The 26,243-nt window shown below is 41.2% G+C and overlaps 1 protein-coding gene across 3 annotated transcripts; it reads left to right on the top strand.

Moving 5' to 3' along the window:
- Positions 1–1,118: 1,118 nt before the first annotated feature.
- arhgef7a (Rho guanine nucleotide exchange factor (GEF) 7a) lies at positions 1,119–25,518 on the top strand. Of its 3 annotated transcripts, XM_046404325.1 has the most exons (22): positions 1,119–1,636; positions 4,531–4,614; positions 8,999–9,083; positions 9,232–9,365; positions 10,342–10,543; positions 11,839–11,927; positions 12,653–12,747; positions 12,883–12,978; positions 13,976–14,098; positions 14,881–15,019; positions 15,105–15,164; positions 15,275–15,421; positions 16,776–16,862; positions 17,103–17,181; positions 17,266–17,405; positions 18,332–18,556; positions 18,656–18,749; positions 19,298–19,387; positions 19,846–20,025; positions 23,865–23,964; positions 24,467–24,521; positions 24,639–25,518. In XM_046404325.1, the coding sequence occupies exons 1-22, from the start codon at positions 1,472–1,474 to the stop codon at positions 24,759–24,761; spliced, it is 2,592 nt and encodes an 863-aa protein (XP_046260281.1). In that variant the 5' UTR covers positions 1,119–1,471; the 3' UTR covers positions 24,762–25,518. The 3 variants fall into 3 exon arrangements, with proteins under 3 accessions (XP_046260281.1, XP_046260279.1, XP_046260280.1); XM_046404324.1 differs by lacking the exon at positions 19,846–20,025 and having other exon boundaries at positions 1,137–1,636; XM_046404323.1 differs by lacking the exon at positions 19,846–20,025 and having other exon boundaries at positions 1,122–1,636; positions 18,332–18,749.
- The last annotated feature ends 725 nt before the right edge of the window (positions 25,519–26,243 follow it).

Genomic DNA, 26,243 nt, shown 5'->3' with positions numbered 1-26,243 from the left:
TTGTATGTGGCTATAGGCCACCTACAGGGGCCTTTTGACCCTGACAGCATCCATACAGCGCTGGATGAGCGGGATATCAGATGACTACACGGTGAGCACAGAGCCCCACCCTGTGGCCCAAGCGAGAAGTGAAGTGTTATTGTACTACACTGCCAGTTCCAGCATTACTGTGATATGTGCCATAAATGTTTTATTTTTCCATTTGCCTCAGGACAAACACATTGAAAGGAAAAGGATTACTGTTTAATAACACCTCCTCGCTGTGTGCTCAGACACAACACAAACAATGTCTTCCATAATAGAAGACAGATGCGTGAGGACACAACGTGATCGTCTCAGTTATTGATTATTTATGTTAAAGATTAATCAGACGATCATTTGGTCAATTGGTTATGCTCACAAAAAGTCCAAAGCAGGTGGAGGTTAAGAAACCAGGTGTACAGAAAAAGACTGGATGATATGATATAAAGGACAGCACTAGTGGACTGTGGTTCCCAACTGTTTTCGCTCACGATGAATAAAGTGATGTGTACTTGGGAACCCGCATCACAAGTTAAAGCCAGTGTGGACACATCTTTCCTTTTCAGATTGTTCAGCAGCAGGACTTTACACCAGATCCAAGATTTTTTTCCCCTGGTTTTCTTTTTTTAAATAATCTTGTGACCCCCCTCAGATTGATCAGGTTGGGAATCTTTTTCAGACTGAATGCCATAAGAAATAATTAGGACTACTCGTGATGTGATGAGCATAACTGAGGTCGTTTATAGTTCCGATTCTGCTCCAACTGTTTCAACTCAATTTCCTGCCTGTTTTGTGTCACAATTTATTCAATTAAATCTTTAAAAATGTCGCCAGGTTTAAATATAGTGCCATTGCTGAAGTTGTTGCACTGCATGTATCTGACTTGTCTGCTCAGCTGCTTCCCCTTTCTGAACTGAGTCCTGTCCAAAAACAGCACAGCTTACAGCAGATAACAACAGATAGCCTGTGGCGTGGAGATAATAAACGGATAAAAAGAGCAGGATATGCAAAGCCACGCAGAAAAAGCCTATTCATGTCAGACTGAAGCGCCCTAACAACTGCTTGGACTGGCTTGTCCCTCCTGTGTGATGTCATCCAATGGATGAGTCGCTGGCGGCTGCCATGCGCATGTATGCAGTCCACTGCCTCAACGCATCACAGCGAACCGCACTTGACAGCTTGCCAGGTTAAGGGGGGGGGGGGCACCATTCAAGGGAGGAAACCAGACCTGCTGTATTTCCACCAGCCAGCCGTCATCCGCATCCAACCCGAGGTGGAGGGCTTCCCACAGCCCCTCTCTCTCTGCGTCTCTCATCGACATCTCATGCATCATTTTTTCGGATTAACCGTATTCCTGTCCTAACGCACAGATGACAGCGTAACCGGGACAGCAAGCTGTGAAGAAGGCAAACACAACTGCTTTGTTGAACAAGATCTGTTGTGACTGGACATGAATTCGGCGGAACAGACGGTTACATGGTTGATTACGCTCGGGGTGCTGGAATCGCCGAAGAAGACCATCTCGGATCCTGAAGCATTTCTGCAGACATCCCTGAAAGATGGGGTGGTCTTATGCAGGCTGCTGGAGCGGCTCAGCCCGGGGTCTACGGAGAAAGTAAGGGCAATACCCCCCCTCTCCCAGCTCTCCCTTGCATACAACCCAACCGCCCGCCCCGTCGGCGTGTCTGTGTGCTGGCCAGATCCGTGAAAACCGACGCGGTTTGTTGTCTGTCTTCTCTTTCTGCCCAGTGGTCCATGAGGCGATTTCTTTTGTAGGTCACGGCAGCCCGGGTTATTGTCTGCGAAAACAGCGCTATATGCTCGCACATCCGTGCGTCAAGCGTGTGTAAAGGCCGTTGTTTCCACTGCGCATTGATCTGCTCTAAATAAGACACCATCTCAGCAAACAGAAAACTGACTGATCAAACGTATCAGGAGCTTTTTGACCCACTTGGTCTTAATACTGGAGGCCCTGTTTAATATGCCGTTAATGCAGAGCTGCCTTATCGTTTGAAGCCCCTGTTTTAAATTCCTCTTTAATCCAGGGCGATGTGGTTTGTATGTTAGTGCTTATTTGATTCACACAGTGTGATCAGGCAGAGATGAGTGGCTATCTGTACCCAGACCACAGCAATAAGAGTGGGCCGCCATTGACTGCAAAGGCGCACAGACAGAGATGGACCCTCTCCCCATTTAAAGGAACAGCGCAGTGTTTGTGTCTGTCAATGTATAGCGTCAGCCAGTTTGGACAGCTACCTAAGGGAGGCAATGTTTTCCTGAAAAGAGGCTGCCCGTCTGCACCTCGCCATAGGCATGAGAAATTTGCCTGTTAAATGGCAAACAGGTTCCTTCCCTAACCCTGACTCTAACCCCCCCCACACACACTCTGACAATGGAGTCTTGTTTAATGTCTGTCTGTGACATAACCAAATGATGTTTCACCGTTTTGCATACATGAGAGGGTTTGATGTTGGGTAAAAACAGCGTCTGGAAAATGCTCTGTGAAATATATATGGGAAGGGGAAAACAACTGGGAAATATGTGCCTCGTCCTAATCAGTGTGTATCAAAACATATTGCTGATCGAAATTCTGTTAAATCTGCCGCCATTTCATTTTGGAAGGATTTAATATGTTTTATTGATTTTCCAAAACTCTGAAAACTGTCATGTACTAAATGCCTTTGCTCTGCCCCACAACAACATGTTCATATTATCAAACTAACTGATAAATGAATCCAAATGGGGTACGAAATGGAATTGCATTACGATTTATAATCTTTCTCCTTCCTGATGACAGAATACGGTTTTCTTTAACTCTTAACTCATCTGACCAGTGGCCACTTTGATCTGAAGAGACACAGCTATGAGTGAATACGTCAACAAAGTGAGCTGATTATAACAGTTAAAACATAGCCAGTCAGATATAGGATTTCTGAGGTCAGTACAGATATTTATACTTGAGCATTTTAAAATTTAAAAGCAATAGGCGTGTACCCACCACCCTTCCAAATAAAAACAAAAAAACATTTAATATTAACTCATATTTTTGATAAGGATCCCATCCATTTGTTCCTGAAATTTGCACTGGTTGGATTTAGATGAAAAATAAATGTATCGGTGCTCTCTGGTGGACAAACTATGTAAGGGCGACATTTTCTAAATTAACCTCAAATATCTTTGCTGTTTCGGCACTGACATTTACTTATCGCCTGACATATACTGATATGATATATACCCGCGCCAAGTTAACACTGGCTGATATGTGCTGGCTGGCTAATTCATCAGTCGCACACTAATTACTAATATTGCTATTACTTCTTCCACTGTTACTATAACTACTAACACTTAAAATTTTATCCACCCTGTGCTCCCCAAATTTTTCCAAGCAATAAGCAGGGTGTTTCCCAGGGTTAGTCACTCACTGGCTTGTCACATGGCAGTGCTGTGTGGCCCTGATGTGTTGTACTGTTTTGGTCACACTTCAGTCGTCACCCTAAGTGTGCACGGTGCTGCATGCGGGCCAGAAGAAAGTGAGAGATGTGGGCCACAGCTGAGTTGGATGTCAGCTGCTAACAGCATAGATAGCAGTGGATAGCAGTGGAATGTAGACTAAAGAAGATACATATCGTGGGTCTTCCCAGGAAGCCATAACAGGCCCCTTTGTCTCCTTCACCTGCATCTCTTCTTTGTCTTTTAGATTCCCCTCAGTTATATTCTGATGGAGAAATGCAAGACGGTCTTGTGAGGATTGTGGAGCTCAGGCCTCCACCTGTATTATTAATTTTTAGGATGCACAACTCACTCTTTTGATTGCTTGTCCAAGATGCATTTAGACTTCTAAGTAGTTACAGGTGAAATGAGAACGATAAGAACAACTAGAATTGAGAAAGATGAGAAATCTTTAGTTAGTTAACGCAGTGAAATGCAAGCAGAATGTTCTGAGCATATATACAAACTGTGAATAATGAAAAGTGTGAGGAAATGCAGAGTATGGTACAAATAGTAAATGTAAATAACGTAGTGAAAATTCTAAATGCTGGAACCTGGTACTGCTGCCAAAAGTAAATGGTAGACAGAAATATTTTAAATTGTTTTAAATTAAATTAAACTTTATGGTTATATTTTCTTTATTGCCTCAGGCTTTTAGCTTTTTACTTTCTTCTTCTTTACCCCTTCGATGTTGGAGTAGATTAGATAAAAAAAAAAAAAAGAGGCAGTGCACGCGCAGGCTACCACAACACCAGCGGGGATCCTTATTTGTCGACGTCATTTCCCTCGACCAATACTACAGCCTCCTCCACTTCCCCGCTGCGGGACCCTAATCCAGCCTCCCGAAGTGTGCCAGGCCCGCTGCAAACACAGCAGACTGTAGTCCTGAAGAATGCGTGTCGAGCAATGAGAGAGACATTTTTAGGGTTAGCAAAGTGACAGAAACCCGCAGTGTGGACAGCGAGAAACCCGCAGCGTGAACTGGAAGTACATCTCTAACCAACGTTTCCGTCTTTCCAGATTTACCAAGAACCGAAAAACGACGGCGAGTGCCTGTACAACATAAAGGAGTTTCTCAAGGGCTGCACATCATTTCGCGTCGAGGTAAGTGCATTTTCCACAGTCGGGCCGAATCGTGCGTGTACACCGCACGCCTCCGTGTGTTCTCACAGTAAGAAGTGCTGTTTTAAAGGTAGAGCTTACGTGTTTCAGAGGAGACACTGGTACAATAAACAATGGGTCCATGGAGTGGACGAGCCCCTGACAGAGGGAGGAGGAGGAGGAGGAGGAGGAGGAGTGAACTACACCGCCCGGCTCACACAGCTCGGCTCGGTTTGTCCGTCCACTGGCGATACATTTGTAACAGTAAATGATTAAAAAAAAAAAAGACCACATTGTAATCTGTAAACATTTCCCACTCGTGTTCTGAAGCGCCGGGCTAATGTTAACGCTTCCTCATTAATGCATAGCTTTGTCCTCGGACCTGTGCGTGGCTTTGTTGTCACCGTCAGCTCACACCAGCACTTGTCTTTTCTTGCAAGAAAAAACAACAACAACACTGTAGCTGGGGAAAATATAAGAGAGTGGTTATGCTACTAGGTCTCGTTCTAACATGTTAGTTAAAGCCTTGTTATCTATCATGAGGTGTGAGGTCTGCATATTGCCTCAGATCAAGTACCTCACCCGTGGAGGCCTGTGTAGAAATATCTGAGTATGTGGTGAAAATGCCTCCACAATCCTAAGCAAATGGAAGACAGCCTGCTGTATAATTCTGTGTGTTGGCCAGTGCATAGAAGAGTCATTGAACCATCCTGGTGTGACAATACAAGTCAGTGTTGCCCAGCCTTGCCTCTCCCAGCTGAGTCTCCAGCCACGGAACAAGAGATGGAGATCTGTAGAGATGAAGTGCTGTCATATTAAGTGTGTGAAACATGCCCCTGGGTAGTTATACACAGCTTAAATGCATCAGAAGCAATATGCATCCATAATGATTTTATTGGAAAAGCCCTGTTTGTTTTGGCACGCTACATGGACAGGTTCTGGCAAGAGCTGGGCAATAATCTGCAGTTTTATTGGTAACAAATAATAAAAGTCCCCGTAATACCCACTCAGTAAGTCATGCTGACTTGTGCGTTCACTGGTGCAGATATTGTACTCAACACATCATTATTTTCCTGCCTTTTTTAAACACTGTGTTCCTTGCGTGCAAAATTGTGTTCAAATATATGACTTTTTTTTGGACAGAACAGGATTACAGTAGTTCAGGACATGGCAGTCTTCCGGCTCGCCATCTGTAGAGCGAAAAGATGGATCTTCTCCAGGGCCCAGAGCACTGCTGGCTCTGACCCCAGATAGCTGTGGCTGCAGATTAGAGCAGTGGCCTCTTACATGACGGACAAACACACAGATAGTCGCTGTGCTTTTGTTGTCCTGACCTACCTCGTTCTGATGGAGTTGATCTGAATGTTTGGCTGAGCATTAACATGCCAGTCTTGCTCAGTCCTGTTTGCATGTCGTGTGGAAACATTGCAACGGGACTGATCCCGTTTAGATCTCATGCAGATTAGACACTCAGAGCCATGTCTCACACTTTGGCAGCTGCTGATACTGACCCTTAACTCCTAATGTCTTTGACCACAGGAAGTGATCATTAGCGTTCCCAAGACCCTGCCGGTCCCTCAGGAATAGTAACCTTACCCCATGTCTACCTTGAGAATAATCACAGATCCATCTGTCTCAACTGATGGGGGACTGTGAATCCACTGCCATCAAAAATGAATACAGATGAAGACTGTTTCATCGCATTGTTAGCATTGTATGAAATGTGTGATCATTTTGACAGCTATTATGGTTGCTATATGAATTACGATTAGTGGGATTGATTGTTTCACACCACAAGTTTAATTTCATCACTTTATATTTCATCACAAAAAAGAATAAAAGATCTTGATGATGTGATCATCTAACGGCGCTTCATTAAAGCAGCTTGGATGTGACTTAAAGCATCAAGCGTGAGGTCAAAGTGCTGAATTCTGAGTTCATATTATAGCCATTTTTTAAATGAATTATCCCCCAATTTTAGCACATCAAGGATAAATATAAATCAAGGTGTATCTATACTTGGTTTGCCCCAGTAAGCGACTGGCAGCAGCAGGTTTGCACTGCACCCATTTCACCAGAGTTGGATCAATAAATCTGGCCAATACGCCAAATCAGATTTTGTGAAATTTTAAAATATTGGTCCTAAAAATCCAGTCATGCTTGCTTATAGTTCTCACTCCTTGTTTGTGTTTGGGGCTTTTTGTTTCCATTCTGGTCTTCAGGAACTGAAACATGAGGTCAGTTGACTAACTTGGCCTATGAAGAATATTACCCAGGTTGGCCTTATAAAACTGCTTGGCTTCTTTGTTTAAACTGAAAAGGGATTTACCGATGCATTAATATCTGAATATCATTTAGTATATTTGAGTAATCGCTGACTGCGAAGTCTGATATTTAACCATATCCCATTAGCTGGAGTAGTTGGTTGTAATATCCGGTGCAGGTAAACACTCATTTCCTCAAGCATGACAAGTGAGGGGGCAGCTCACCACGCTGTTTCAGCCCGCTGAGTCACAGAGGGGTGTTGCACTGTTGTGTCAGCCCGCTCTGAGGGATCATTACCTGGCTGTGATGCTGAGGCCTAGCTGACACGTCGAAGCTTGCTGTGTTCATTATCTCTGCACACGAGTGTTCATTTACATCATTCATCATGCTTCACTGTGAAGACTGGGAACTTTTTTTTCTAATGGGGAGTCTGTTAAAATGACAAGAAGGAGGAAGGAGGAGCAAAAAAGTTTTGTTCTGACAGTTAATGTTAGTGGTGCTTTCAGTTCCAGTCAAAGTGTGGACGGGGGAGGAAGAGGGTGCTCTCACATGAATGATCCTTAAGGACAGCGAGTCTTCAAGTTGCTTGTGCTCACACACGCACACACGCACACAAACACACATATACTCTTTTCCTAAAACACACTCTTGCAAACACAGTCATTCATAATATCCCCTTCGGACATATCTGCAATCAGAGCGGAAGATAAAAGAGACTCATATCTCATAGTCTCTCATCCTCAGTGTAACTGAAGCGAGAGTAACTAATCACATGAACAGGAAGCGAGAGGCCAGCCATGGTCGTCATCAGAGATACAATCATTGCCATTCATACTAACTGAGAGGTTAGTGAGAGTCACACTGATAGTGACGCAGACAGTGTTGTACTTTTACTGCAGTTTAAGTATAAGGCTGGGATTATTCTACATTTTTCTTACTGTCAGCTCATCCCATGTGCTTTTCGCCTTGCCCCGCTAATGTCATCGTAAGTACAAGTTTCTGACTTGTAAATAGCGTTAAGATCAACATATGAGTCCATCCACGCATTAACTCTAATGGATATTGCATAACATTGTCTGTGCAAGTCATTTAAACTTTCACTTGACCAACTCAACAATCATCCATCTTGCCTTGTCTGATGGAGGCGTTAACATGGCAGCATCACCTCCATATTTTTTATTCGCAAAAATGATGATTCGCAAAAGTCATATTGTTTTCACAAGCAGCTGTGCACTGACTTTACCCTACCGATACCAGAATGGCAGACTGTTTTCTACTGTCGTCTGACAGCCTTTTTCCCATTTTACAACAGAAGCCAAATATTTCAAATGTGACATATCGTGCGAGCACAACCAGCTGTCTGAAAACTGCAAAATTACTGTCAGCAGCTTTCTGATTAAATAAGCAAACTAGATTACCCATCTGTGTTTTTGCTGCTTCATGCTCAGGACACAAGACCCTGAGGTTAAATAGCCAGAACCACCCAAACAAGACTAAATAGTAGACAAAAAAAATGGTTCATTGTAATGAAGGAACATGTCACCAGTGTAATGGTTTGTCTTGCTTTTTTGGACAACAACATGGACATCTATGGCGCAGAGGGAAAAGATACATCAGTGGTGAAAGAACAGCTGATTCAGATAATTGATTAATTGATCACTTCAAGCAATAGATAATTAATCAGCAAGAAATTTGGTAATCATTACTCATGTGTATTGTCTTATATTCTAAGCTGAATATATTTGGGTTGTTGACGGTCGGTTGGACAAAGAAAGTCATTTTAGGACATCACTTTGGGCTCTGGGAAGCTGGGCTGCATTTTTCCCAATTTGTGTGGTGCTCTCATAGGACATGTGATCGCCTGCCTTTGCATAAACACTAATAAGAGTGTTCACTGTCTTGATTCTGGGCACATCGTGATTGGATTGCAACATGCAAATGAACTCATCAAAGTAGGACCAACTCATGATTTTGGCCTTTTTATTGGAGTCGTTGGTGATGCTCTGGCGCTTCATAAAGTAGTCAAGCGAACTCACCTTCTGTCGGTATCTTTTTATGGGGAAAAACAGATGAGTTTCTGGCTCTCATGCTCATGTTCTTTTGTTCACTTTCTCACGCACAGCCATTTGAGGCCAGTGACCTCTTGCTGGGACTGAACTTCTCAAAGGTGCTGAGCAGTCTGGTTGCTCTGAATAAAGTGACAGCAGGTCAGTCAAAATACATACAATGTGTGTGAGTTGCGTGATGCATGTGGGTGTTTTTTGTGAAAGACCGGCAGGTAGTCATGAGTGTGTGGGCGCTGACTGCAGATGCCAGGTGCTGTGTGTTTATTTATATTTTGCCCTTTCTGTTCAGATATCGGCGTGGGCAGTGATTCAGTGTGCGCCCGGCACTCTTCAGCCCATCGCATCAAGTCATTTGAGTCGCTGTCCTGTCAGGCTTCACTGGGTCGATCCTCCAAGCTGCTGCAGAACCAGTTTCGCAGTCTGGTGAGGTCACATTCACTAATAGCACAGTTTAGGAACACAACAGGTCTAAGTAAAAGATGGACACAATAACACCAACACCTGTCAGATATATTGACTTTGCTTTGTGAAGGTTTGTTTGTTTGCTAAAGCTGATCATCAGACTTTGTGTGCTAAAAAAAAGGTCCAGTCACATCATGTTTTGCTCCTCACTTGTGTCAGTGAGGAGCAGGGTGAGACATATTAGCTTCCAGATACAAATTGACCCCCACTTATTGGCTGTGACTGTTATATCCTGTTCGCAGTGAATGCGAGGACATTAACAGAAGACGATGACCAACATTAAAAACTGATGGCCCTGCTAGCTCCCACAGTTCCATGCACACCCTGTGTCCTCTCCCATGTGCATTTTGCTTCAGCTCACAAGTAATTTTTGCAGGGTGAAAGTTAGTCTGACACCCTTGAAACAATGGAGGAGTGAGTCCAACTTGACAGGTAGAGAGAGGGGTATGACGGCTCCCACTCTGAACTGAACTGGAAACTGTGCTGTTATATTTTATCTGTATTAATCACAAAGGCTGGTAGCCTGCTTGGACCTTTCCCACTTTATGGAAGCTTTGTACTGACACTGGTGTGGCAACCTAAGAACCATTGTCAGACTATTCTTACCATTGGGAAATTAAATAATAATAATAATAATACATGGTAATGAGGCTGAAAATCGCTGCCTGTCACAACTCAGTCAAGCCAACCAGTTACAGTATGCAGCAAAAATGTTCTTGTCATGTTTTTTCAACATGTCTGAAACGTAGTCAAATCTCTGATGGATGGTAATAATATAATAGTCTGATGAAGTAGGATGAGTAACAAATGTTTCACAATATTTGTGGGCTTTGATTCTGGAAAATGAATGTTATTCATCCATTTTATTGCAAAACTCTTCTTGCTGACTCTCTCTTGCTCACTCCTTCGTTGGTGACATCCTTCCCTCCTCTGTCAGGACATGTCAGAAAACAGCGGACAGCAGCTGCTGGTGAAGGCGCGTTTCAACTTCCAGCAGACCAACGAGGATGAGCTCACCTTTACCAAGGGTGACATCATCAATGTGACTCGTCAAGAGGACGGCGGCTGGTGGGAGGGGACGCTCAATGGCAGGACCGGGTGGTTTCCTAGCAACTATGTCCGTGAGATCAAAGGGTCTGGTGGGTACCTCAAATACCTCTGTGAGGCATTTCAGCGTTAATGCTGTACCATAGGGATTCATTACAATATGTTATATGTGTTTCAAAATCCAGAAATACTCAGCCGTATCATTCAGACTGCATCATTTTACATAGGCCCTCCTCCCCTGCATGCATCTGTGAATGATGATGGACCATCTCGGAAGATTAAATCATTTCTGAACAGACGTTTTCACGTCTCTCTCAGGCAATAACTGCCAACCGGTACACGGCATCACATTTGCCATTGTCATTGCCATTCCATCTGGCCTTATGAGGGTAACACAGCCTCACATCTGTTTCTTCTTGCTGCCTGCTGTGGTCTGTTGTTTTTCTTTTTTTTTTCCCCCACATGTAAAACAGATTGAGATGCCATGTGGCAAGAGGTGGCAGCTGAAAGTGTGATCCTCTGTCTGATTGACATTGACTTTGTCTCCTCTCTAATTTAACAATTGTTTTTGGGTGATGGTAAAGACAGTCAAGATATTTCAAGAAGAAAGAATTTCAGACAGTTGCAGTTGGCTCCTATCCCATCTAAACTTAATTTCAGTGGTGGTAAAGCTCTGCGTTAATGTTGCTGCATTCTTTTTTTTGGCAAAGCAGTGTAAAAATGTAAAATAAAAGAGGACAGGAAGAAGGAAAAGAGGATAAAACAGTTGCTATAATGCTGCTGAAGGAATGTTTTTTGAATTTTTTTTCGCTATGATGATACATGATGATAAATATCCCAATATACATACATTATACATTTAAGTCTGTGGATATAAAGCAATGTTAAAACATTCAGTGCTTTATATGTGCAGTAAAACAAAGCCACTAAAGCACTGCTGCCACAGGGACTTTGTACAGCCAATATCGTCAATATCATCTTTATGTGGCCAACTATGTTTCTACTTTCTGAATTTGGAAATCGTATCATCGGCTTTCAGCACTTTAGCTGTGTGATTCATCTCTGAAATGCATATTGCTGATCAGTGCATATATATTTCTCAGAATAATCGTAATTATATTAATGATTCCTGCTTAAAGAGTTGTAACTGATTAGAAACCATATCATTACTCATTTACAGACAATTTGGGAATTAAATCATGATATGTTTGTGACCTTATTTATGGTTTTGAGTTTATTGGCATATAAATCTGTGCTGCCTACTGGTTCACTTTTATGCAATTTAATATTAAAGTTCAGCGATGGAAAGTTCATTTTCATGTCTCATTAGAGGTGTTACTATGTAGACTTCTATGTGCTAATGAGTTTCTTTTGTCTCTGGACACAGACAAACAAGTGTCCCCCAAATCTGGCACTCTTAAGAGCCCCCCTAAAGGCTTTGACACTTCTGCAATCAGCAAGACGTACTATAACTTGGTAAGGATGCAGCTCAGCGCTTGTTTGAAATCAATGTCGCGTTCACATTTTATCTGCTTTCTTATGTCTCTTGTTTCCCATTCCTCCACTAACATCATGTTGAGGTCTGTAGACTCTGTCTTCTGAGGGCTTTTATCAGCACCTGGCTCCTATCTGTCCTTGTATCTATGCTTTTTCCGTTCAGTATTCTTTTGCCGGAAAGTAATTACATGGAGTAACAGGATAAAATCTTGTTGGCCTCTTCAGCCACAGCTCGCTCTAAACAACCCACTGACATATTTCCTGTCTCGGCCCCATGACTGCCCTTGAAAATGTTACTACAGCTGAGGGCAGCTCTGGTTTGTAGAACCATTATCAGAGATAAGATGGGATAAGGATGATAAGATAGGCCTTTATCAGAGCATGATAAGCAAAGTGTATTCTCTCTCTCTCACTCTCTCTCTCACACACACACACACACACACACACACAAACTGTGCAGGATGCATCTTGTATATTTCACTTTTCTCAGATTAGTGTTATTTGAAAATGATTCTGCTGAATTCTGTTTATTTGGTACACTCGGCTCACTGACTTTTGGAAGTATTTGGTTAGCTGATACTTTAAAACTGAACATTGTCAATTACCCAGCAAGTCTCAGCCTCCTCTGCTATGAAATATATCATGCAGTATGCTTTGTTACAAGTCTATTACATATAGCAATTGATTAATGTCTTGTATTGTAGGTGTTGCAGAACATTTTAGAAACAGAGACTGAATACTCCAAGGACCTTCAGAACCTCCTGACAAACTACCTGCGACCTCTTCAGAGCGCTGACAAGTACGACTCAATTACACAAAAAGCTTGATGAAACCAGGATATTTCGGGATTATTGATAACAGGAACCTGGATCAGTTGTATTTTGTACACTTCTTAAACTATCTCTTCCAATCCTGTTTTTTCTTTTTCCTGCAGACTGAGCAGCTCAGATGTGGCTCTGATTCTGGGCAACCTTGAAGAGATCAGCACCTTCCAGCAGATGCTTGTCCAATCGCTGGAGGAGTGCACCAAGTTAGTCCCTCCCCTCACCCACACAGCCACGCTGCAGCTGCACCCTCATGCTTTCATAATAGGCAGAGGGACATCTAGTGTTTGCTTGGCAGTACTACAGCAATGTTGGATTAAACCAGTGCTTCTCAATTATTTTCTGTTGCGCCCCCCCCCAGCAAGTAGAAAACAATTCGCGCCCCCCCCCCACTCTCCGCCGCGACTATAAATAATAGTAATAATAATATGTAATAATATTTAATAATATGTAATAATAGGATGCTAACAATTCTCGCTGGTTTACTGAAGTAGTATTCACAAAGCGGGATGATTGTTGGCAATATTCGGCACGTTTTGGCTGAAATAACTCCAGCGGCTTATCAGCATGATTGGGATGTAATGTCTTCAAGTGGCGCCTTAATTTATTTGGCTTCATGCTGTCCGCTGCCAACATTTTTAGACAGTAAACACACCGGTCTGTCGTCTCCCACTGTAGTCACAGTGAAGCCAAGCGCTACATATGCTTCGTCATATTTCCTCGTCTTAGCTTTCGGGTGAGTTACTTTTGTCTCATTATCTTCGGCTCTCTCCGCCTTTCTTCTCATCCCTGTTAAAAATGTCTTCATGTTGTCTCTTAAGGGTTCGCTTACTGCACTTCATATCGCCTGCTCGGTGCAAAAAAGCCGCTACACCATAGAGCTAATACTCCCTGCGCACACTCTGACAATGAGAGCGCCACTGCCAACTACTGTAGTGGATGTGCAATTACACTTTATTCTAGTACGGCAAAAAAAGCATGTTCCCCAGGGTCACACGCGCCCCCCCTGGCATCGCACCACTATTTGAGAAGCACTGGATTAAACCATAGACTAGGCACTATATCATGTATTGTGGCTTTGCTGCTAACATATACACACACACACAAACATTCTATATACTATATACTATCTATTTTCATGTCTGTGTGCATTAACGTTTGCATAGGAGCATTTTATCATCATGTGATCTTTGTCCCATTCAGGCTTCCAGAGAGCCAGCAAAGGGTGGGAGGCTTCTTCCTCAACCTCATGCCACAGATGAAGGCTCTCTATGCCGGTTACTGTTCCAACCACCCCTCTGCAGTCAATGTGCTCACCCAGCAAGGGTACGCTTACACATTTAGTTTTATTTTACAGGGCTTTCAACCTGATTTCATGCAGCACTTCACAAGAAAGGGAACCGAAAAACAGCTAATTAACAGCTCGTATTAAAAAAAAAAGGAAACGGGACCGGTTGTATTGTTGGAGTTTATCTTTGTTTTCCAGTTGTAGCTACCTGCTTTGTTTGTTGGTCGTGGACGCTATCGTGGCTTGTCACCACAGACAGAAAATGATTGCTGTGAACATGTGTAAGGCATCTTTGTGTTAGAATTTGTAGCTTTGTTGTGTTTTATCAGAATCAGCCTTATTGGCTTCATATACAAGCCATTTAACTTGATATTGAGCTTCAGGTGATTGTTGTTCCACTGTGTGATGAAACTTTATGAGTCCTCTGTAAAAAATAGTCTAAAAGTGAAGACAGTATTCACTAAATTGTTCATACAGTTGTGAGGTGATAATTCTATGTGGCATATGCTGTGATAGTTCATAACATAATTTTTAAAATCATTACTTGACTCCAAAGTATATTTCCTTCTCAGCTACAAAGGCAGCAAGTGAGTGAGTTGGAACAAGTTGAACGAGAGACACGTGCCAGCTTTAAAAGACTTGTGACGTTCAGTGGTTTTATGAATGGGATTTCTTGTCAATAAGAGATGATAAGACCTAACAGTGTGAAGTTACTGTTTATGATGTTGTTAGACAAATCATTATAGTTTGCCATGATTACATGATGAGCTGAATAAGTGATTTATTTTGTCTCCCTGTCTGTCCTTCCCTTCTCTTGCAGTGAAGTATTGGGGGAGTTTATGGAGGGGAGGGGGGCAGTCACTCCTGGTATCCTCACCCTGACCACAGGCCTCAGTAAACCCTTTATGAGACTTGACAAATACCCAACCTTACTCAAAGAACTCGAGAGGCACATGGAGGTTTGTATCTAAATATCTGTATCGAACACTTGTGCTGTGACACATGTTTAATCACCCGACACATTTCCTATTTGTTTCCTTTCAGGAGAGTCATCCTGACCGACCAGACATTCAGAAGTGCATGGTGTCTTTCAAAAATCTCTCTGTAAGCTGATCTCACTTACTCTCCTGTCAGCTGTAGCCTGTCACCAAACTTAATCTGAAATGAATTTAATTAATATGTCTTTCAGCAGTTGTTTGTTTCCATTGTCTCAGGCTCAGTGCCAGGAAGTGCGAAAACGCAAGGAACTGGAGCTGCAGATCCTCACCGAGTCCATCCGGCTGTGGGAAGGAGACGACATTAAGACCCTTGGATCTGTGCTCTACATGAGCCAGGTCTTAGTCCAGAATCCTGGCTCAGAGGTACCAGCACCATCTATCGCCTACATACACACTTATTTTCGCTATAAACTGCTACCAACATTGCTTCTTAACAAGATTTTGCCTGACCCTTTGCTCTGCTGCTATGGTCATGATGATAACTAATATACAAAAACACAAAACGCATCCAGAGCCCAATCACATACAATTTACAACTGCTTTAGCATGCTAAACAAAGCCAAATCAACAACGTAAATGACAGTAATGACAGTGGGTCATCACACTTCTTTCTTCTAACAGTGATATTTTATCCGTAATGAGTTCACTCCCAGTTAGTTCTCTGTGACTGAAAAGTGCAAAATGAATCATTTAATTGTGGCATCTTAAGTGCACCGAAACCTTCATTGTGATTAAAAAGCTCTATTGAGTTTGAATGCACTAATTGCAAGTAGCTTTGGACAAAAGCATGTGCCAAATGAATGTGGTGAAATCTAATGGTATGAGACACCTTCTAAATTATTTCCCATTAGGACTGAAGAACATCTCTCTTTAAAAGATTTGTCAAAAATGATATCTTTTCAGACATTTTATTCCATTAGGACTCAACAGTACTTCACTCAAATTCAAACTTTTATGTTGTAATTAAATCCTACAATGTAATGTGCTTGACATGAGAGCATCAGCTGCGCTGTTGAAAATGGGCCGGTTTTTGTCAAATTTTCACTATAATGAGTCGACAGGTTAAAACTGAAAACTCAGCTTTACAAAAATACCTTCTAAAAATGAACAACTTTACAAAAAGCGTAGAGGATGTAAAACAATTTCCTCCTGAGTGTCTCCAGTCATCATCTCACTCTTATTACTGCCACCTTTTCAGTGGTTTGATCAAATTGTATGTGTAGAAGCATTGCTGTTGTCTAACTCACTGTCACGCTCACTAATTCCCAGGTGTTTATTTGCTACAGGGTCACAAGCTGAAAAAAAGCAATATACAATAACGATAATAATTGAAAAATATCTTTCCCGGGTCTGATTTTCTACGTGTTTTGTCGTAGTTTAGATCTGCCTGTGCTGTGTGCCTGTTTCTGCCACAGCTACTGTGAGGAGTGTTCAATAGGATCTTGGAAGGATGTAGCGTAGGGTAAATTAAAGACATAAAGTGTGTGTTCTAATATTCAAACATTCGAATTAGGGAATTTAACTGATAAACATCACTGTGAATCTTATGATGTGTGGCAGCTGAGACATCATCATCCAGTCTCTCTTTCATTGTGACTCTTTGATATGAACTGGCCCAAATGTTTCCGTGTTCAGTGTTGATATACAAACTGGATTACGGCTGATCATTGTCTTGCGTTTGTGCTCTCTCATTCTTGAACTTCTTCCTGTTTGTCAGGAGAAGAGTGAGCGTTACCTCATGCTCTTCCCTCACGTCCTCCTCATGTTGTCGGCCAGCCCCAGGATGAGTGGCTTCATATTCCAGGTCAGTAATAAATATTTCCTCAGATAAGTCTCATTCTGATTTCCCCCTTCAGTGTTATTGGTGTTGTCTGTATTACAAAATTTAATTAAAGAGTTTGCTCTGGACCTGCTCTAATTGGAAAGTGTCATGAGATAACATTTGTTGTGAATTGGTGCTATATAAATAAATTGAATTGTTAACCAGTCCTCCACTTAATATAGGGAATGAAAGGTCTGTTACATCTTAATTCTCTCTCTGCAGGGAAAACTGCCCCTGGCCAGCATGACGGTGACAAAACTCGAAGACTGTGAAGCCCATAAAAATGCCTTTGAGCTCAATGGTAAGGCAATGAGAGATAATAAATTACCTGAATAGAATTCATTCATACATAATGTCTTCAACAACATAATCTCTGTCCCTGCAGGGCCGATGTTCGACCGTCTTCACGTGATGTGCACCCACCAGCAGGACCTGCAGGACTGGCTGGAGCACCTGACCAGACAGATCAAACACACTGCAGCCACAGCACCCAGCCACAAACCACTCGCTGTTCCCTGCCACACGGTCAGCAGCTAATAATTAGTTTTAAAATAATAATAAGTAATAATAAGCTGGGGAACAAGCCTCTGTAACCATATTATTACGTATGTAATAACAAGTCCTTCATGGCAAAGTAAAGGACTGGATGACCAGAAAATAACCACCATTTTTGTCGGGACTCTGATTTCCTTCATTTCCCCTTTACAGCTGTGAATGTTGTGAATATTTATCCAAGGCTGATTTCTGGTTGAGGGCTTGACTTAAGAGGTGCAATACTATTTAGTGAAGACAAGCAGATGGAGTTAAAATGATTGGCTAGATCATTGGTGTGGGAGAATTCAGACAACGTGTAGGCTCCGACTGTCAAACAATGCACAGAACGTAGTCATGCTTTGCTCATTAAAGATGTGAGTGCTTGAGGAACATGATGAGATATTCCTCAGATTGGCAGATATTTTCATACCCAAAGTGGTGTAAACACTGAATGCATATGTTGATTTCTCACGTGTACCCAAAAATCAACATAGCATTAGAGACTCGCTCACATAAGGCTTCGCAGCCGTTTAAAATGACTATATAGCCCTGTGTGAAGAATGACTGTAATGCACAGTTGCCTTTAGTGAAGTGAATTCAAATACATAATCATAAACCACATTCAGTTAATTGAAGAAACAGTCCACAATAATGCTAACTGTGCCTGCATCATGGCAAGAGGTAACTGTCTGAAAACTAACTTTTAGAATCTGTGAACTATGTGAGGGAGTTCAGATAAGTTAGTGAGCTGGTTGGTAGTCTGAGCACTTCAAGGGCCAACTACACTACCGCTGTACATGTTAAACAAAGAACATGTTGTTGCATCTACTGTTATTTTTAGGCATTTAAGAGCAGTCCTGAAGTTGAACCATCACTGAAAAATCTTCTTACATCAACCCTTTTGTTTCATTCCTCAGCTCCCATCTCACCCCCTCACCCCGTCCCGGCATGCTGAGGGGAGGGCCATGACAGTGGCTCCCACCTATCACACCCTGCCTCACCCCTCCTCCCATGGAACATCTCTTTCCAGCACCATGATGTGGGGCCCACTGGAGCCACCCAACACCCCCAAACCCTGGAGCCTGAGCTGTCTGCGGCCTGCACCACCTTTACGACCCTCTGCAGCCCTGTGCTACAAGGAAGTGAGGGGATGTTTTTGTGTAGTCAAGACTTATTCGCGTTCTTTTATGTTGAGTTCCGATTGTCATCGGTTTCTCTTTTTTTCTGTCCCCCATGTACAGGATCTTAGTAAAAGTCCTAAGAGCGTCAAGAAACTGCTTCCTAAGCGCAAACCTGAGAGGAAACAGTCAGAGGAGGAATTTGCTTTGAGGAAAAGTATGTTTAAAATTTTGTCTGATTTTGTCCAGAGTTTATGCTGAACTCATACTACTGAAATGTCATTAAAGGAACAGTTCAATAGCTTATTCACCTTCTCTCTCAGTTAGATGAGAGAATCAATCAACACACTTGTATGTAAAATAGAGTTACAGCCTGGAGACAGTTAGCTTTGCTTGTCTTAGCAGGGGGAAACAGTTATTTTGCTGATAAATGCTGCAACTTTCAGCGTATTTTTGCATGCCTGCTTACGAAACAAGTGAGATGTAACCTAACATGTTAATTAGTGAGTGCTGGAACTTAAGACTGAGGCAGGCTAGCTGTTTCTCCTTGTCTCTAATCTTTTTGCTAAGCTAATCATCTGCTGGCTGTGGCTTCATACTAACGCACAGCTATGAGAATAATTTTGTTTTTTTTCATCAGGTGTGCTTCCCAAATTGTTCTGCTATTCTTTGTGTTGTTTGCACATTCTGTAATTTGTGTTTATGGATCTGAGGAACATGTGCGTGTAAATTAATTTTGTTTCCCTTTTCTCTTTCATTTTTCAGGTACAGCTGCTTTGGAAGAAGATGCCCAGATCTTGAAAGTCATTGAAGCTTACTGCACCAGCGCCAAAACCAGACAGACTCTTAACTCCAGTAAGAAAACACAAAATTGTACTTGTACTTGTACTATAGATGTGCATGCACAAAAGAAGAGAGGTTCGTGCTGAAGCTCGCTGTCTTTGTTGCTGCTGTACCCAAATTCTGTTACTCAGTGCTTTTCTTTAACACTGGTATTCTGAACTGATCTTTCTAACAGTATCTTCTCCTCCTTACTATCTCTCTTCTTCTCCTCACTTTTTGGCATTATTCTGGTTTTTCTTGAGTTTCTTCTTTTTCTCTTTTTTTTCCCCATCAACATTTGTTTTCTTCATGCTGTGCTATAATTTTTCTCCATGTATTCTGATTTCCTCCATCGTCTCGTTCTGCATCTCAATGGTTATGATTTACCATTTGTTATGTGTTGCCCATGCTACCTCCTTTGTCTGCACCATCACTTCTTCGTCCACCATTTCCCCCTCTACATTTGCAATGTCACCGCTTGCCTTGACCAGCCTGGCAGGGCACTGACCTGATGCACAACCATGTGCTGGCCGACATGGACCGGTCCTGTATGGACTCTCCTGGCCGCCGTAGCAGCGTGTCACGGCCAGAATTGTCCTCTGACCTTTCGGAGGACTCTGACTATGACTCCATCTGGACCACCCACAGTTACAGGATGGGTTCAGTGCCACGCAAGAGCTGCATCTCTCACCAGAACTGAAGAACGTACAGTACTGCCACGCTGTACTGTTATGTAACGTACAGCGTGCTTACCTCTCTTACCTTCAATGTATTAAAAGAAACTAGATTTTTTTAATTTATCTATTTATTTTCTATGATATATTTGTTCGTTTTTTGTTAATTTATTTGGTTTATTTATTTTTAGACTGCTTGTTTTAAGATGTTTTAAGCATCTCCCTGTTGCCTTGCCACTTTCCCTTTTATGTGCCTCCTCTCTTTGTGTAGTTGTCATGCAGTAAGTGTTTGGTAATTCTTGTTAATTTATCTTGAATGTGACCACTCCTGTCTTTTGACCATAAATGTGGCGGACTCTCAGCAGGGAGTACAGGGATGTTGGAGTGGAATATAGGGGAGGGATAACCAAGGGAGGGAGAGATGGGGACTGAGCTTTTCCTGTCTGATATTCAGATGTAATTCAGGATCGAGTGTATTCTATTTACCGTGTACTACTTCTCTCCAGTATGTGTTTCTAGAGTATGTATGCTCAAACATAGCACAGATGCCATACACACACGCACAGCTTCGGGCACATATGCTCCTGCTGCCTGATAATATAGCAGCATGCAAATTAAATGTCCAAATTCTTAATAGTTATCTAATTTCTGTTTTCATAATTTGGATCTTTCTTGATATTGCCACTGCTAAACAGGATTAAATTTATCATGCCACATGACCAAAAGCTACTAAATACTAAAAACCCTTGCTATATTTCATGGTTTATTCATTTTTTCACATAGCTGCCATAGGAACATACACTTCATTCTAAAACCAAGCTTTCTCTAGCTGGATAAAAGCTAGTGGACTAATAAGGGTGATTTTCACTCAAATTACAGATAAAATAAATTAATATATAAATTCACACTAACCTCCGGTTGTATCCAGCCATGCAGATACTTTCAATTTTATTTACCCAGGTCTTGAAATATATTTTATTGAGATTACGGCCTTAAAAGCGAAGTGAATGGAATTCTGCTTGTGATGCCCACAGCTTTGAAAAATAAGATTTAAAAAAAAGTCAACACCATTGTGTCTTTCTGTGATCAGTGGCACCATTACTGTGGATAATTCAAAGACCTCATTGTGCTACTTCCTACTGAAAAAATTATCCCTATGAAAACTTTTTACACCTCACAAATCCTGTGAGCATCACAAACTATATATGAGTGAACTACATTTTAATGTCATGGCTGCAGAAATCTCAGACGCATCAACCTGGGCAACTTTTTGGATCTCTAGGTGCCATCTCTAGAATTAAGTGAGGATTTTTATTTATTTATTTTTATTTTTTTTGTGTTGGATTTTAGTGAACTAATCCCTTTAATTTATTAATTTACTGTATAGAGTAGTGTCCCAAGCATTGTCCTTTAAAGCCTGATCTTCCATTCAGTAATGTTGCTGCCTGTCAGTGGTTCTACAGGGTTGCATTTATGTTTCGTTTAAACCTGAAGTTGGTGCATTAACAAAATAAAAACAACACTAATTTAAAGCAATTAGCTCTAAAGCTAATTTAGAGCAAACCAGCTCGACATTAATAAACCGTAAACTGCTGCCTAACACAGCTACAGTCCTTTATTAAAAACTGAATGCCTTTGTTTAGTGTCTTCTGCTAGCTAAAGGAATAGTTCGACATTTTTGGAAAGAGAGATGATCAGTACCACTCTCACATTTGTCCATTAAAAATTAAGGCAGTGCCATATGCAGGTTATCTTAGCTTAGCATAGAGACCGTAAATAGGGGAAAACAGCTATTAAGGCTCTGTTCAAAAGTAACACGCTACCAGCATCTGAAACTCATTTTGTAAATGAATTAAATCAGACATGTCAAGTAATGTGCTTTAGAAGTTCTCGTAGCTACAATGACAATAAGATCATATCTTAACTTTTGAACAGAGCCTGGCTACTCTTATCCCCATTTCAAGTTTCTATGCTAAGATAGACAAAACATGTTCCTACTCCAGCCCAACCCAACACACATGAAACCTGAAATTGGTACTAATGTTCTTGTTGCACTCCCATGGAAAGATAGCAGATAAGCCTAATCGTGTTTGAATTGTCCAGTTACGTTCCAAGAGAGCAGAAAACAGCTCCTCACTTAACCTGGTTTGGCTAGCAGGTTCCTCCGCTTTCAGTCAAGCCAAGCTAAGTTAAACAGCTACTACCCCAGCTTCGTATTTACCGAATAGCCATGCGAGAGGTATCAAAATCATCAACAAACTCCTAAAATGTCAAACTTCTAAAACTTCCTAAAATGTTGAACTATTCCATGAAGTTGTAACTGTTACCAGACTCAATTTGACCAGGTTAGCGTAATGTCAAAAACAAACCTCCCTAGTGTCACAACAAGCTAGCACCTATGCTACAGCCTCATCAGCCAGACATGCCTTTGTGTTGTCTGGCTTATGAGGTTTTCCACCCTATCTCTTAATGACTATTTTTTATGAAGAAGTATTTTTCCATTATTGGTAATAAAAGTACAGGTTGGCCTCTACTTAGAGTCTATCTCCTCTAACACAAACAGTGCAAATGACATATGGGATATATTGGTCCATGTTACAGTACGATTTACTGTTTTTGAAATGGTTTGTTTATTATATTCATTATTTTGTATGCAGACATTTTTCTTTTATTTATATTTTAATCTGTATGTCAGTGTTTACAAAAGGATCCATGGAAGAATATTTTTCTTTTTTTTCCATTTTATTGGTCTGTATCAAAGTTTACACTGAAAATTAGAACATGACGTATTTGAATTATTTTGCACAATCATGTAACAGGCCAGTGGGTATGCGGGATAGAATCTGTTAAATTTGTACTTTTGTTGTCTACCTACAGTGTGTATGATATAGTCCTAATGGTAGACTTGAGTATTCAGTGTCACTGTAAAGTAAATGCTCATTCGTAGTGTACATGCTCACCTTCGGTGTTTTGAAAGCATTGGGGTAAAAAAAAAGAAACAAGAGGTCGTGATTATACGGGAACATTTCTATGTAAACTACTCTTTCAACCTCAGAATACTGTCAGAGTGGACTTGAAATAAAAGAGCACATAGTTTACCTTTCTGTAAATACTAGTTGTCATGGAGCAAGAAAAAAAAATCCATTCTACCTTCTATGAGTATTTGAGCTAAGAATATCACTGTCCTTATATCATGTGCTATATACTTTGTGACAGGTGTATTCTGTGATTTAAGAAACTAAGTCAAACTGTGGGACAGACAGAGTGAAGAGACCAACTGTCTTTGACTAACATTGTCCTCAGTGTGCTCTAATGCTGTATTCAGCTCACACATGTCAACATGTCTTATCTAACGGCGCATCAGTGTATTTGTTCTACACTGCTGAAGTGTTCAAGTCCCAAACGCTGTATTATGAGTTTTGAATAAATCTGTCATTTGGTAGACACTTGCATTGTGGTGATTTGTTAGAATGGCAGAACTTGTGTGTGTTGTCATTCGGGGAAGATGTCAGAGCTCTCATTAATTTCAGAGAACAGAGAATTGTACTATGAATAAATGAATGGATTTATGTGTGATATTTTTTCTTGTCAGCTATCTGAACAGGCTCTCACTTTCTTTCGCTTTCCTTTGGCCCTTGTCTGATATCTGATCTTTGCATGATTAACACACTTCTACTACAAATTCTGGTGTATATTTGGTTCTCTTTAATGCTGTCACACATTGCAATAAAGAGGTTCAGACTGTGGCCTGAAACAGTCCTTGGTACTGACACCTCTTACTGCATGGTAAGACAAGCCAAGTACAAATTGTTGAGTGCTCTTCTGTTTTGAAACAGGACCTCGAACGGAAACCGGACTTCATGTGATCATTCCTGGTGAGAAGAAGGTCCTAGTGGAGGGACCCAGTCGTAATGGACAAAGTGCAGTGGAAGAAAAGTAAGATAACCGATAAATCTCTTTCTCAAGCTTCTTTTTTCCTCAGAATCACGGACTTTAACTATGTAACGTAACTATGTCAGTGTAAAGATCAAAACCATCAATGCATTAGTGCACTTTCACAACCTCTGTGTGGCACTTAGCCCAAAACTCATTTGTTCCTATTGAAGACTAAAGGGCATCAAAAAAGTATAATTTATCTTTTATATATTTTTATAAAACATCAATCATTTTCTAAAGCAGCTTGACAAATTGTTGCAAACAAGAGTAAATAGTGTGTTTTGGGACCGTTTTCTGGTGTGGATTAATACACATGATGCTCTCATGACAACAACTACTGAGTCTACTGTGAGGAGGAAGCTGTATCAGCGGATGGCAACTTAGTAACATCACTAAATTGTTGGTTTTGCTCTTTTCATTGGATTTGCTGACAGAAAAATGTAGAATATTATTAAGTGTTTCATCACTTATGTGTTGAACTACATATTTGATCATCTTAAAGGAGCTTGGTGGATGTGGTATACGCCCTGAGGGATGAGGTTCAAGAGCTGAAACAGGTGAATGTTTTGGATGATTTATTATAAAATAATTTTTTTAAATTAAATATATTTGTAATGGTACGTGGGTGCAAATCTCTTGTACATCATTAATGACAAGCTTGTTTTACCTCAAAGGATAACAAGAAAATGAAGAGGTCACTGGAGGAGGAGCAGAGAGCACGCAAGGATCTGGAAAAGGTTGTGAGGAGGGTGTTGAAGAGCATGAATGACCCCACATGGGATGAAACAAACCTTTAAGGATCTTCCTCACTGTCTCTATCTGAAGCTTTGAAAAAAAGGCATATATTTGTGAAATGCACACAATCACACACATAATTTAAGGTTTAGTGTGAATGAGAGAGCATGAGTGAATGTGTAAGCATGTAGCTGTGTGTCTGCTCAAATAGGAGTGTCATTACTGCCCCTCTAGTGAAAAGACAAGAGTCACTGGAACATGATGCTGAACAGGCTTGACCAGCTGTTCCACGATAACATTCCTCAAACACCAAGCATGATGATGAGGAGATTACACACTTAACCCTCTGTGTGTCCATCACTTCAGCATCCATCATCAGTGTCTTTGGCAACATTCAGTGTTGCTGGATGACAAGTCGTGAGAAGTCATCTTCTTCTGTTTACATACAACAGTCCACCGTCAAGTGGTCAGTGGTACTTTGGTAGTGGTGTTAATGGTCACGAAGGCCTTGGACAAGTCTGAACTTGAACAGTGCCATTTCATAACCTCTCTTATGTTATTTAATTTTTTTACAAATTCATTTTGTTCCACTTATTTCCCTGACACAGGCTCAGCCTGGTGATTTTATCCTGAAGTTAAGCTTGTGACTGGAAGCTCATCTTTCGTGTCTTATTATTTGTCCTCCTTATTATTTCGCCTCTTTACGGTATGACTTTCTCTCTAGGCATCCTGGGGAAGTGTACAGATTTTGAAATTGTACTGTATAATGTAAGTACTGCTAAAAGATGAGCCTTTGAAATAAATGTGGTTTTAGAAGAATGAGTTTGGGTTTATTCTAAATCTACTCCAACACCACAAAGGAACAAGGAAACTCCTCTTATTTTCAGTTATATACACACAATCACGCATTGACTTTGGATACATTACACCCAACATTCCTACAGAGTTAACCACAAAAATTTCCAACCCTAACCAAAAAAGCTTTTTCTCAATTTGAGGTGCTACTTTTGACCCTGGTAAGACAAACTGTCCCCCAGTTAACTAACTTTAGTATGACGTGTCCCCTAAAACATGCAAAGCTGTTGCTATGCTTTTTACACAAACACATTGAACACCTGGGTCCAACAAACTGAGTTTCACTGTTTGTATTGGTAATACATAATTTGATTTATTCCAGATTTGTTAATTGTACAGCAGGCTACTTGGCTGGGTTATGCATAAGCACTTTATTACGTGCCCTAGTCTTCCAGAGAGATCCTGTGACAGTACTTTTAGGCCATTATTTTAGCTTACATTGGTCTTGCATGGAGCTGTGCCTCAGTAAGTTGTATACAATCAAATTCCTGCAAACCCTGATCCACATTTTATTTATTTATTTTAACTGAGTCAATTAATAGATTAATATGGTCATTAAAAGCACCACACAAACAAGATGGCTCAGTGCAGTGATTCCACACCTTTTCTGGCCAAGGAACCTTAAAATGAAATAAAGTGTATATGGGATACCTCATCGTGTCAGTTCACAGTTAATTTTCGTTTCTCAG

The sequence above is a fragment of the Scatophagus argus genome, chromosome 11 (genome assembly GCF_020382885.2).
Source record: "Scatophagus argus isolate fScaArg1 chromosome 11, fScaArg1.pri, whole genome shotgun sequence".
NCBI classification, from domain to species: Eukaryota; Metazoa; Chordata; class Actinopteri; family Scatophagidae; genus Scatophagus; species Scatophagus argus.
Note: the sequence above shows the minus strand (reverse complement) of the source record. Positions and strands in the feature narration are given on the sequence as shown.